Here is a 13,353-nt window from a genome sequence, read left to right as displayed (position 1 = left end):
AATTGAAAATGGACTTAAATGCTTATTTGGTCTTAGTCTTATTTTTGCATTGTCTGGTTTGATTTCTTTGTAAAACACTTTGTAACATTGCTTTAGAAAAGTGCTCTATAAAGTTTATTATTATTATTGTTTCTTTTGTGTTTCCTGTTTTACATCCCGTAGAGCCGGGTCCAAACTAAGGATCTGAGGCACTATAGGGTAGACGTCACTTGATTGACCGTACTCGTCGTAATGTGTGGGCTGTTCCGAGTAGGGTGATCTTCTGGACTGCATGGATGTTGATGTTGCTTGGAATACAGTTGGTGAATTTTTCCATTCCCTTCTTCATGAGTCCTAGAGCTCCGATGACTACTGGTGTTGTTTCGGTCTTCATACCCCACATCCTTTCGATTTCAATCTCCAGGTCTTTGTACATGGTCAGCTTCTCTGTGACTTTCACGGAGGTATTTTTTTGGATGGTATTGCCATGTCGATGAGCATGCACCTCTTTTCTTTCCTGTCCTTGATAATGATGTCGTGCTTGTTGACTTTTATCTCACTGTCAGTATGGATGGACATGTCCCAGAGGATGGTGACATCATTGTTCTCAGTGACTGTTTTTGGTTGATGATCGTACCACTTCTCAGTTGTCTTGATCTTGTAACTCCTGCAGATCTTTCAGTGCATGTGTGCTGCTGCCTTGTTGTGCCTGTATATGTACTCGGTCTTCGCCAGTTCCGGGCAGCCTGAGACAATGTGGTCGATGGTTTCTTCGTACATTCCACAGATTCTGCAGATTGAGACTGTTCCACCATCTTTGATAATGCAATGGTAATAGGATCTGGTTGCCAGGCTCTGGTCTTGTGCAGCGATTATCAGGCCCTCTGTCTCTGCTTTCAGTCCGGTGCTCCTCAGCCACTGTGTGTCTTTTGTTGGTCCACGTCTGCGTCTTTCATTCTTTTTGGGTACTTCCCATGCATTGTTTTGTCCTCTCAGGTTTTTTGCAGTTGCTGCTGGCCATGGTGTTTTGCCCTCTGCTTCACTCGTTTGGCATAGATGGTAGTTGCCTCATTTTCTGTTGGCAGGGTTTCTGGGACATCAAGCTTTTTCTTGAATTGTACAGCTTCTTTATTGATGGACTAGATCTGATTTTTTACTCTTCCGAGGAGTGGGTCATCTGTTTTTGTCAGGTATGCATCCAGCCCAATAGTGGTGGTCTTGAAGGTCAGTTCGAGTTGGACTAGGCCTCGTCCTCCTGAAGCTCTTGGTAGGTACAGCCTTTCGACATCTGCTTTCGGGTGGTGCATCTTCTCCATGGTCAGCATCTTTCTTGTCTTGGTGTCTAGTCTCTTGATGTCGTTCAGTTTCCAATTGACGATGTTGGAGCTGTACGTCACTACAGGTATTATTGCTAGGGTGTTGATGGCTTCAGTTCTGTTAGCTGCACTGAGTTCGCTCTTCAGTACCATACTCACTCTCCTGTGGTACTCTTTCGATCTTCTCCTTCATGGTTGAGTTTTGTATGCTGTCTCCTTCGTTTACTCCTAGGTACTTGTATGTGCCCCCTTGGTCTAGCTCTTTGATTATGATTTCAGTGTCAAGGTCTAAGTCTGCAGTCCTTGTAAGTCTTCCTTTCTTGAAAGTGGCTTTGGCACGCTTGTCAATTCCGAATTCCATCTTGATGTCGTCGCTGAAGGTCTTGACGATGGTGAGTAGACCCTTCTGCTGATTGTCATCCTTGGTAAATGTCTTGAGGTCGTCAATGTAGAACAGGTGGGTCAGTTTGCCATTCTGTGATTTGTCCCTATAGCTGCTGTTGTTCAGTAGATTGCTGAGTGGTGTTGGGCAAGGTAGAAGAGCAGTGGTGATAGTGTGTCCCCTTGGAAGATTCCGCTTCTGATGTTGATCGGTCTCGATGTTAACGACCCCTCTGCATGATGGAGATTCAGGGTGGTCTTCCAGGTCTTCATGCTCTCCGTGATGAATTTGACAGTTGTTGAGCAAACTCTGTAGATCTTGAGGCTCTTCTCTATACAGGAGTGTGGCATGCTGTCAAATGCCTTCCTGTAGTCAATCCATGCTGTTGACAAGTTCTTTTTCTTCGATTTGACCTCTTGCAATATGGCCCTATTGATGAGTAGCTGGTCCTTGCATCTGTAGCTACCTTTCTTACATCCCTTCTGCTGTGCTGGTAACAAGTTGTTTTTGTCGAGGAAGCAATAGGTCCTCTCTGTGATGATGGAGGTGATGATCTTGTACATTGTTGGTAGCCACGTATGGGTCTGTAATTATTTTGGGTTCTGTGTCTCCTCTGTCTTCGGGAGCAGGTATGTGGTTCCCCATGTCAGCCATTTGGGGCATTTCTTTGGATTCCTGATGATGTCATTGTAGGCCCATGCGAGGTCTTCATGGATGCTGGGCAGGTTCTTGATCCAGAAGTTGGCAATTCTGTCTATCCCTGCTGCTTTCCAGTTGTTGGTCTTGTTGATGGCAGCAGTGGTCTCAGTTGTGTTGATGTCTGATCATTCTTGATTCTCTGTGTTTGTATTGATCCTGATGTTGCCGGATCCATGTGGCCCCCCATTGTGTCCTTTGTTGTTCTCCAGATCTTACTCCAGAACTCCTCGCCTTCTTCGATTGTAGGTGGTTTGACATCTATCTTCTTCTTGCCCAGCTCACAGTAGAATTTTTTGGCATCTTCTTTGAAGAGCTTGTTTTGCCAAAAGAACTTGCTCCTCTTGTCGAATCTCCTCAGTCTCTGTGCCTTTGCTTGAATCTGTTGTTTTAGCATCTCTTTGACTATTGGAATATCATTCTTCTGTTTGATGTTGAGCTTTCATTCCAGTTGTTTCCTTTTTCTCTCTTTGATGTTGGAGTGTTTGTCGACTTCACTCAGGAGTGATAGTTGTCTCCGCAGTTCCCTGATCTCCTTCTCAATTTTCTCCTTCCAAACTGGTTGTTTTATCTTCCATTTCTGTTGTTGTCTTGGTCTTTTGTCTGCTATGGCTGAAGCGGCCGCGTATATGAGCTGGTTGATTTCTGTTAGGTTCAATGGTCTTGTCATCTCGCCCTTGATGTTTTGGATGGCTTCGTTGGCGAGTCTGATGGTTTCTTTGGAGTGGTGGTATTTCTTGATCTTTGGGATTATTAGTCGTTCTTCGACAGGGATTTCTTTCAGGATTTTCCATCTCTGCCAGATGCTTACTGTCATCTCTGCTTCTTTCTCATTGCATTCTTCCTGGACTGCCTCTGCTTGGTGTTGTACTTCTGGGGGGGTTTCTGCTTGTTCTTCTTCCTCTTCACCAGTTGCTGCTGTCTCGTCTGGTTTGTTGATGTTTAGCTCCTCGATGTTCATGTGGGGATGCTCTCTCTGATCTTTTTTCGTATGTTCACGAAGTCCAGGTCTGTTAGCCTTTGGTTTTTAATGATGTCGCGCTTGACATTGGAAAATTTGTTGGCATCCAGATTCAATCTGTCCGTGGGGTGTTTTTCTGGCCAGATGTTGTAGACAGCTTTGGACGGTGACGTGACTGTTGGGTTTAGTGAAGCAGTGTAGAATGCTTCCGTGACATCTTTATACTCTTCCCTAAACCATTTCTGTCTTGTTCTTTTTGTTAGGTTTTTAGTTATTGTACATAGAAGGCCACTGTGAGGAGTATCCTCGGTGTGGTGTTCCTCTAGTACTTGGTGGGTAGAGTTTGTTCCAGTAGCAGACTTTTCGATCCCAGCCTGGTTCCTTGCTTGGGATCGTGGTCCTTGTTGACCTGCGAGACGACTGATGCAGTATGGTGATTTAGTTAGTCGTAATTGCATCATTGTGTTTAATTGTCAGAGCCCCTTTGGCCACTTGTATTGCTGGCTTGCCATACTTGCGTTGCCTGGTCTGTGCCACGTGAAGGAGGGGTTGAACTTCTACGAACCTTATTATTATTATTATTATTATTAAATATTAAGGCGACAACCCCCACCTTGTTTATTTGCCTGAGCTACATGAGCATAAGGATAGTCAGGTGGGGAAGCTTCATTTAAGGGAAGCAAATCATTTGGTTTCAGCCATGTTTCACTTAACCCAATCATATCAAAACTATGTTCATGAGTCAGATCATTTATTAGTAAGGCTCTGGTAGACAGTGATCTAATATTTATGAAACTAAATGTAAGCTCTCTTTGAAGTGATCAGGAGTAGGCAGAACTTTAACGCTACCAACTGATGAATTATTAATTGGAATTAGACACCTTGTATTATTAGTTGACAATTTTGAAGACCTACGCTTTGAAAGATGTGTGGTCACACACATTAAATCAGACTCAGAATCATGTTTATTGGCCATGTAGGTTTGCGCATACATTGACTCTGGTTTTGTGGCTCTCTCAGTGTACTTAACATAGAATGACAACACTACAACACAACAATCTTCAGATTTATACACAGGGATTGACTTATACAGGTGAAGTAAGAGGTGGTAAAATATTAGGTGTTTAGATGTTTGGTTCTGTAGCTTATTAGGTGCTTCGTTGCACATTTCACCACCACCAGTGGTAGGAAGGATTATTAGATTATTGTGATTCACACATTTAGGAGAAGAGAGTAAGTATTTAAAATGAGCAACTACAATGGCATTCAGGATTTGAATGTTCATGTAGTAGCTGTTGTTTTAAATAACCAGCATTGTGGGCAGCATAGAGGTGCAGCGGTTAGTGCGGTCGCCTCACAGCAAGAAGGTCCTGGGTTCGAGCCCCGGGGTTGTCCAACCTTGGGGGTCCTCCTCGGTGTGGAGTTTGAATGTTCTCCCCATGTCTGTGTGGATTTCCTCCAGGTGCTCCGGTTTCCTCCCACAGTCCAAAGACATGTAGGTCAGGTGAATCGGACTTACAAAAAAATATATATATATCAGCATCGTAGCTTTGTAGATGCTGTTATTGTAAACTTAGTTCACTCTTTACTTGTGACTACATGTACTATGTGTGTACAGGGACAAAAGTTATGTGCTTGTCTATATTCCAGGTCTCAGTCCTTGTGTACTTATGCAGTCATAAGCTCTCACTAATGTTCAAGTTCAAGTTCTTATATTTGTCAAATGCACAGCATGCTACCAATGCATGCCACGACATGCTATCAATGCCTGTCACAGCATGCTACCAATGCCTGCCACAGCGTGCCACAACTTGCTATCAGTGCCTGCCACAACATGCTACCAATGTCTCCCACAGCATGCCACAACATGCTATCAATGCCTGCCACAGCATGCTACCAATGCCTGCCACAACATGCTACCAATGCCTGCCACAGCGTGCCGCAACATGCTATCAATGCCTGCCACAGCATGCTACCAATGCCTGCGACAACATGCTACCAATGCCTGCCACAGCGTGCCACAACATGCTATCAATGCCTGCCATAGCATGCTACCAATGCCTGCCACAGTGTGCCACAACATGCTACCAATGCCTGCCACAGTGTGCCACAACATGCTACCAATGTCTGCCACAGCTAGGGTTGCCAACTGTTCCTTAAAATAAGGAATCGTTCTTTATTATATATAAAAATTTATATAAATTATATATGTATGTGTGTATAGTGTAAGGCACATTATATTTGTTATGCCCATGCCGCCCCGTCCATCCAACCCCTGTCCCTGTTCCCTGTGCTTATTTCCATTTCAAGGAGTTGACAACCCTAACCAGAGCATGCCACAACATGCTACCAATGCCTGCCACAACATGCTACCAATGCCTGCCACAGCATGCTACCAATGCGTGCCACAACATGCTATCAATGTCTACCACAGTGTGCCACAACGTGCGACCAATGTCTGCCACAGCTAGGGTTGCCAACTGTTCCTTAAAAAAAGGAATCGTTCCTTATTATATATATAAATATGTATAAATTATATATGTATGTGTGTATAGTGTGAGGCACATTATATTTGTTATGCCCATGCCGCTCTGTCCATCCAACCCCCGTCCCTGTCCCGTGTGCCTTATTTCCATTTCAAGGAGTTGACAACCCTAAGCACAGCATGCCACAACATGCTACCAATGCCCACCACAGCGTGCCACAGTATGCTAGCAATGCCTGCCACAACATGCTAGCAATGAAATGCTTAGGCATCAGTTCAACCTCAAATAAGCTAGAGTATGACTTAAAGATAGAATGCGGGACTTTTACACGAGTGCCCATGACATTCAAGCCCTTGCTAAACGCGTTCACACTGTGATGGTTAAGCCTATCACCGCCAGGTAAATCTCTGTATTTCGCAGTATACCGCAGTATATCAGGTGTCTGGAGCAACGTTCCCGCGCTGGTGCACTGGAAGTGATACATAGGGATGCATTTTACATCAAGCAGCAGTTATTGCTTCAGCAGAGCTGAACTTCTGTTGGACTGAAGCGTCGGCATGCCTCTGACTGGCTTGTGTTCAGGGCTTTGTGCCAGGAAGTTTCTGGGCTGGAGCTGTGGCAGACAACTCTAAGAAGTAGCCGAGAGACGTTTCTGATGCTGTAGAGGAAAAAGAAACTCGGCGTTCGAAGGATTAAAGTTAAAAAAGAAAGAAAGAAAGAAAGAAAGAAAGCGATCGACGGCAAGGACAAACACAGATAACCACTGGTGTAGCTTCTCCTCGTAGGGGAGCTGTGACAGAGAAGTAATTACTCTCATTGCCAGAAGAGGGCGATAAAAGGACTTTTTATACAATTATAAAGCTGAGTTGTGATTATTGTGAGTATGGTGTGACTGATTATTTGTGAGACTAATGTATTTGTGAGGCTATTGTATTTATGTGATTTGTGATTTTAATAACTATATTGTGGTTCTTTTTTGTATGGTTGTTTGTTTTGATTTGTCGAGTCTGGTGTAGAGGGTTTGTATCCTGTGCCAGAAAATGTTTCATTAAAAACTTCTGCACTGCAGGTTAACCAGATTAAGTTATATATATAAAAATTGACTAAGGTTCAACTAAAAATTTGTGCACGTTCACAGTTGTACGCACTATCTTCACTTGTCTTTTGTGTCTCCCCCTGTCTTGCAGCCGGGTCGCTGGCCACAGTACGGGAGAAACACAGAGACGGTGGGGGCGTTGTGGTTGGGCCTGCTCCGGTTCTACACTGAGGACTTTGACTTCAAGGAGCATGTTGTCTGCATACGCCAGCAAGCTCGTCTCACCACCTTCAACAAGCAGTGGACCTCCAAGTACATCGTCATCGAAGGTAAACCTACTGCTGCTGTTTTCATGCAAATGTTGATGTTGGAAAAAAGAGAAGATGAATGTAAGTGTAAGTATGAAAAGACAACCCTTCCAGTTATCGCACAGTTCTTGAGATCACTTGAGGTGAAGTCAGGATGTCCACAAAGAGCAAATTCATTTGCAGTGTTTTCTTCTGGAATAATTTTGATAATGTAGTCAGGTGGCTGGTGTGACAGAGGAAGATGCAGAGGACAGGAAGAGATGGAAACAGATGATCCACTGTGGCGACCCCTAACGGGAGCAGCCAAAAGTTGTAGTAGTAGTCGTCGTTGTAGTCGTAGTAGTAGTCCTGCACACAGGAAGCTTGTTTCATTGTTTAAAAGCAGCTAATGGAAAAGTACCTGGTTTGCATTTTAATTTTTCTTGACATTTCAAAAGTTAACTTACAAATCTGAAATGTACATGAGACACTTTTATTGTATTTTCATATATTATATTTTTTATTATATGGATACTTTCAGGCCCAGCCTTTCAACAGGTTTTTGGGCTAAGTAGAAGGGAAGGAAAGTATAAATAAGTGTTTGCACAGTGCTGGGTAGATACTAAGACTGTAGACTTGTTGATTATTACCTATCCCATTGTTCAGTGTCAAGATATCAATCTGCTCTTGTCGTTTTAGAAGTGGTGACTGTGTTGCCATGAAAGATGGGCCAAGAGTCCGTCCCTTTGATTAACTCGACATGACATTTGAGAATAGGGAACAGACAGTAAGAAGGTTTTGTAGAATAAGATAAATGGGTGTGTGTAAATAAATGTGTTTTACGTCTGTGTTATACATGGTTATTGTGCCAGAATGTCACTTTTCTCTTCTCATGTTGTCGTCACAGATCCGTTTGACCTGAATCACAATCTGGGTGCCGGCCTTTCAAGGAGGAGTATGACTCTCTTCTTCCTTACTTGCTTCCCTTAATGGTTTGGTTATCCATTCATTCAGTTGTATCTCATTAGTCACATCTCTGTGTTTCTTCTCAACAAATCAGTGACCAACTTCATCATGAAGGCTTTCATCAATGGCCGACGGGTGTTTGGCACACCAGTCATAGTCTATCCTCCCGAGTACCCCAATCACATGGTTGGTATTCACCAAAACTACCACATGCTGCCACATAGACTTGGTGTCTGTCAAAAATCCCAACGCAACCACGCTGACTTCTCCATGTTTCTGTCCCAGGAGTATTTCTTTGACCCTGAGGTTCTCACTGAAGGAGAGCTGGCCCCCAACGACCGCTGCTGCCGGATCTGTGGCAAGATAGGCCACTTCATGAAAGACTGCCCCATGCGTAAGAAGTAAGCACTATCGCAGCGTACGCATGATGAGCGGCAGTATTAACCAATAAGCAAAAAAGTTGAGGCGGTGTCTTTGCACCAGCCCGCCATGCTCCATTTTGAGGTTGCTTTGTGCAAATGCTTGCCGTAGGTCCAAACACAGGCGGGATTCGGAGAAGAGGACAGAGCACGCACGTGAGAGGCCTGAGGCTGCAGAGGGGACTAAGGAGCAGATGGCACCGCGAGGAGATCGCTGGAGGAGACAGGAAGAGAAGCGCTGCTGCTTCCTGTGTGGATCACAGACCCACATCAAGAAGGACTGCCTGCAGTACAGAGGCCCTGCAGGTTAGTCGCACATCTAATTTGCTGGTTCCAAGAATTCATCAGTAAATCATACAAGATTATTAACAAGATGATGAAACCAAACTTGGAATTTTATAATTCTTTGTGATTAAGGTCAGTTTCTTCTTTGTGATATTTTTCTGTCTAACATAATTACTGAAGTAAAAGTAATAGACCTTTCCCACAAGGTACAGGAGATTCTGTTACACACGGTAATCTCTGGATTGTAACTCTTCACCAACCACAAAAGAGCCTTTTACACCCCCTGAATCCTGTTCTTTCATCTGGCAGGAAACACCAAACTGGAGCTTGCTTTGTTTTCCTCCTCTCCCTCCTCTTCTTCAGGCCATGTGAGGAATTTGAGAGAAAAGGAGAAACAGGTATGATGCTGAATTTCAAGACAGTTTTTCCACCCTTTATTAATTTTCAACTATCTTTTTTTTGTTGACCATCCTTCCAGCGGCTTACTAAGTCAAGTCCCCCGTTTTTTCCATTGCCCCAGGACGAGTCAGTCATAGCTTTCATACAAACCTCATGATGATCCATCACAATGTGTCTTTACAGGACTACTTTGTTCACACTTGCAGAGTGCACAGCAGACGGTCTTTTTTATGGATTTCATAAATGTTTTAAGGAATTAGCCCTCAAGAGTCACAGGTGGCAGAGTTGAAGATGATAAGATTTTCATTGGGAGCGATGAAGAAGGACAGGATTAGGAACGAGTATATTAGAGGGACAGCTCAGGTTGGATGGTTTGGAGACAAAGCAAGAGAGGCAAGACTGAGATGGTTCGGACATGTGTGGAGGAGAGATGCTGGGTATACTGGGAGAAGGATGCTGAATATGGAGCTGCCAGGGAAGAGGAGTAGAGGAAGGCCAAAGAGGAGGTTTATGGATGTGGTGAGAGGACATGCAGGTGGCTGGTGTGACAAAGGAAGATGCAGAGGACAGGAAGAGATGGAAACAGATGATCCGCTGTGCCGCCCCCTAACGGGAGCAGCCGAAAGTAGTAGTAGTAGTAGTAGTAGTAGTAGTAGTGGTGGTGGTAGTGGTAGTAGTAGTAGTAGTAGTCACACAAACTTATTTCCAACCTCTTATTTTTCCACCCAGGGCATACCTCTACAAGAGGAGAAAAAGAAGAGAAAACAACAAAATGTGATATTAGGTCCACAAGCAGGTACGTACACGTCCATCCGCCTGCACCTAAAGAGAACATGTATGGTGGAAGACACGCTGACAGTCTGCTCTGTGGTCTGTTAAATGGGATGCTTTGCTTTCTCTCTGTGTGTGTGTGTGTGTGTGTGTGTGTGTGTGTGTGTGTGTGTTTTTTTTTCAGGCAGTTTAGCCAGCCGACACATGGGTCGTTCTGGTCACAGGAGGAGTCCGGTGGAATGAACAGAATCTGGTTGGGTTGAATGGCGGGCTGCATTGCCTGGTCCAGACAGACAACAGCCTCCAAGTCAATATACCCTGATACCAAGAGTTCAGGGGGGGGGACTGCTCGGCCAGCTAAAACCCACCGAAGCCAAAGCCAGGACGCAAGCGCCTTGACTTGAAGCCAAATAGGACCTTTTTTATTTTTCTGTTTTTAACACTGTCACTCCCTCAAAGAGCAGTTTTTAAAGCTTTTAGGGGTTGTGGTAAGCCATCACACATGCTCTGTGTCCCCGCTTATTGACCTGGTTTACTTTTTATTTTATTTTATTTGTTTTAAATAAAGTTTTATGGGCGCTCAGCTGGTGCAGCAGACTATTACACTAGCGTCCTAACACTGAAGTTCCTGGTTTGGATCCCAGTGTTGCCTCCTGTTCAGCCAGGCATCACAGGGAGTGCATTTGGCAGCACTCCTGCATGGGAAGCTGGCTGGGGCATTTTGTCTCACCATTGCAATTAGGGACTCCTACAGGTGGGGATGCACCCTTATATTTGCGGGTGGATGTGGGGGAAATAGCATGGTCCTCCCCACACATTGCATTTCCCTGAAGGAACCTGCAACTGGTAGTGTCTTGATGCTGCTCAAGATTCCAGGTACGAAAATCCCAGAAAGTTGAATCAGTTCATCTGGACACAACGTTTACTGACATACCTCTCATCATCATCTAGGTGACCTCTTCAGTCTCACTTGACTGCAGGAACCCCACCCTTATAAACAATACAGTGGCTACTGGTGTCCCCACCCTTATAAACAATACAGCGGCTGCAGGTGTCCCCACCCTTATAAACAATACAGTGGCTGCAGGTGTCCCACCCTTATAAACAATACAGTGGCTGCAGGTGTCCCCACCCTTATAAACAATACAGTGGATGCAGGTGTCCCCACCCTTATAAACAATACAGTGACTGCAGGTGTCCCCACCCTTATAAACAATACAGTGGCTACAGGTGTCCCCACCCTTATAAACAATACAGTGGCTACAGGTGTCCCCACCCTTATAAACAATACAGTGGCTGCAGGTACCCCCACCCTTATAAACAATACAGTGACTGCAGGTGTCCCCGCCCTTATAAACAATACAGTGGCTACAGGTGTCCCCACCCTTATAAACAATACAGTGACTGCAGGTACCCCCACCCTTATAAACAATACAGTGACTGCAGTTGTCCCCACCTTTATAAACAATACTGTGACTGCAGGTGTCCCCACCCTTATAAACAATAGAGTGACTGCAGGTGTCCCCACCCTTATAAACAATACTGTGACTGCAGCTGTCCCCACCCTTATAAACAATACTGTGACTGCAGGTGTCCCCACCCTTATAAACAATGCTGTGACTGCAGGTGTCCCCACCCTTATAAACAATGCAGTGACTGCAGGTGTCCCCACCCTTATAAACAATGCTGTGACTGCAGGTACCCCCACCCTTATAAACAATACAGTGACTGCAGGTGCCCCCACCCTTATAAACAATACAGTGACTGCAGGTGTCCCCACCCTTATAAACAATGCTGTGACTGCAGGTGTCCCCACCCTTATAAACAATACAGTGACTGCAGGTGTCCCCACCCTTATAAACAATACAGTGACTGCAGGTACCCCCACCCTTATAAACAATGCTGTGACTGCAGGTGTCCCCACCCTTATAAACAATACAGTGGCATAACGACCCAAAACGATCGCTTTCATATGCAAATTGCTGTGAGCATTAACTAGAGTTTCAGTGGCCATTTGTTTTGTTCACAGAGGATTTGTGAATGGTTGCAATTGTAAGATGGTGACAGATTTACTCTTAGCCCCCCTCCCCCCTGCTTGGTTCAGGGATGATCATTCCCTCCTCACATAGATGACCTCTTTGACTCCCCGTTCAAACCATCGTTCCTCCGTGTTGTTTATAAGGGTGGGGGTACTGCAGTCACTATTGTTTATAAGGGTGGGGGTACTGCAGTCACTGTATTGTGTATAAGGGCGGGGGTACCTGCAGTCACTGTATTGTGTATAAGGGCGGGGGTACCAGTCAGTGACCAGTCAGGGGAGACTGAAGAGGTCAGTTAGATGATGATGGAAGGTTTCTGTCACCATAAACGTGTCCAGATGACCTGACTCAGCTGTCTGGGACTGCAGCTGGCAGGTTAACAGAAGCCGGTCGGTTGGCCTGAGGTGAATCGGAGGACACGTGTGGACGGCTTTGCCCTCCCAAAATACCATAGGGGTCATGCAATGTCGGGACATGGGAACAGGATTGGACATGCTAAATTGGGGAGAAAAAAGGGGAGAATGCCCCTAAAAAAGGTTTATTTGTCCTGTGCACTGATGCCATATTCCCCTCCGTCCTCCAGTCGTGTTGATATACATGTGTGTGTGTGTGTGTGTGTGTGTGTGTGTGTGTGTGTGTGTGTGTGTGTGTGTGTGCGCTCATCAGCGTGCTTACCCTGTGTATACTTTCAAGGTTTTAAATTTTCAAATTTGTGAAACCACCTCAAAACAAGTAGATTTTTTAGCTTGTGCCCTTCAGTTGTGTGTGTGTGTGTGTGTGTGTGTGTGTGTGTGTGTACATTTCTGTGTGTATGTGTGTGGGTATGTGTACGTCCATCCAAGGATCATGAAACACTACTTAACTCGAACCCTGGCCATTTGAAACCTGGTGGCTGAAGGTCCGCGTGTGTGCCTGGAGCCCACACGTCGGGTCTTAGTTCACCCTCGTGTTCAAACACCAACACCGCATGGTCACCGTCTGCTCAAGTCCAAACCACCAGGTGTTTGTTCCTGCGAACTGCTCTATACCGTTTAGTTACTTCAAGACAAGATGTCATTTAATTTAAAACTGACAAGGAGAAGAAGATTCGTTTGGCAGATGCGTTTTGCAGCTGGTGTTTGTGAGACTGGTTGGTCTGCTGGCTGCATTCTGCCACTGTCTGCTTTTGTTTTTGCTGCTAGTAATCTTGTCCAAATACCTGCTCATAAATTAAACTTGGAAAAAAATGATGGGTTTTTTTCTTGGTTTTTGTTTTTTGGGGTTTTTTCCCCCCCTCAGTCTTAATGTTCAGTTTTGTTCAAATTAATGTTTGATTTTCACTGATTTTGAGT

General features: G+C 44.8%; 1 protein-coding gene across 1 annotated transcript in view; it reads left to right on the top strand.

Moving 5' to 3' along the window:
- tut7 (terminal uridylyl transferase 7) overlaps window positions 1-10,575 on the top strand; it is a 43,353-nt gene extending 32,778 nt beyond the window's left edge. Inside the window, exons 22-29 of the mRNA XM_056286136.1 lie at window positions 7,008-7,185; window positions 8,051-8,098; window positions 8,204-8,295; window positions 8,395-8,510; window positions 8,641-8,834; window positions 9,123-9,211; window positions 9,942-10,008; window positions 10,168-10,575. Coding sequence (XP_056142111.1) covers window positions 7,008-7,185; window positions 8,051-8,098; window positions 8,204-8,295; window positions 8,395-8,510; window positions 8,641-8,834; window positions 9,123-9,211; window positions 9,942-10,008; window positions 10,168-10,226 — 843 coding nt within the window. The 3' untranslated portion in view covers window positions 10,227-10,575. The remainder of the gene's footprint in view (window positions 1-7,007; window positions 7,186-8,050; window positions 8,099-8,203; window positions 8,296-8,394; window positions 8,511-8,640; window positions 8,835-9,122; window positions 9,212-9,941; window positions 10,009-10,167) is intronic.
- The last annotated feature ends 2,778 nt before the right edge of the window (window positions 10,576-13,353 follow it).

Source organism: Lampris incognitus, chromosome 1 (assembly GCF_029633865.1).
Source record: "Lampris incognitus isolate fLamInc1 chromosome 1, fLamInc1.hap2, whole genome shotgun sequence".
Classification (NCBI taxonomy): Eukaryota; Metazoa; Chordata; class Actinopteri; order Lampriformes; family Lampridae; genus Lampris; species Lampris incognitus.
This window is presented reverse-complemented; position numbering and strand designations above follow the sequence as displayed.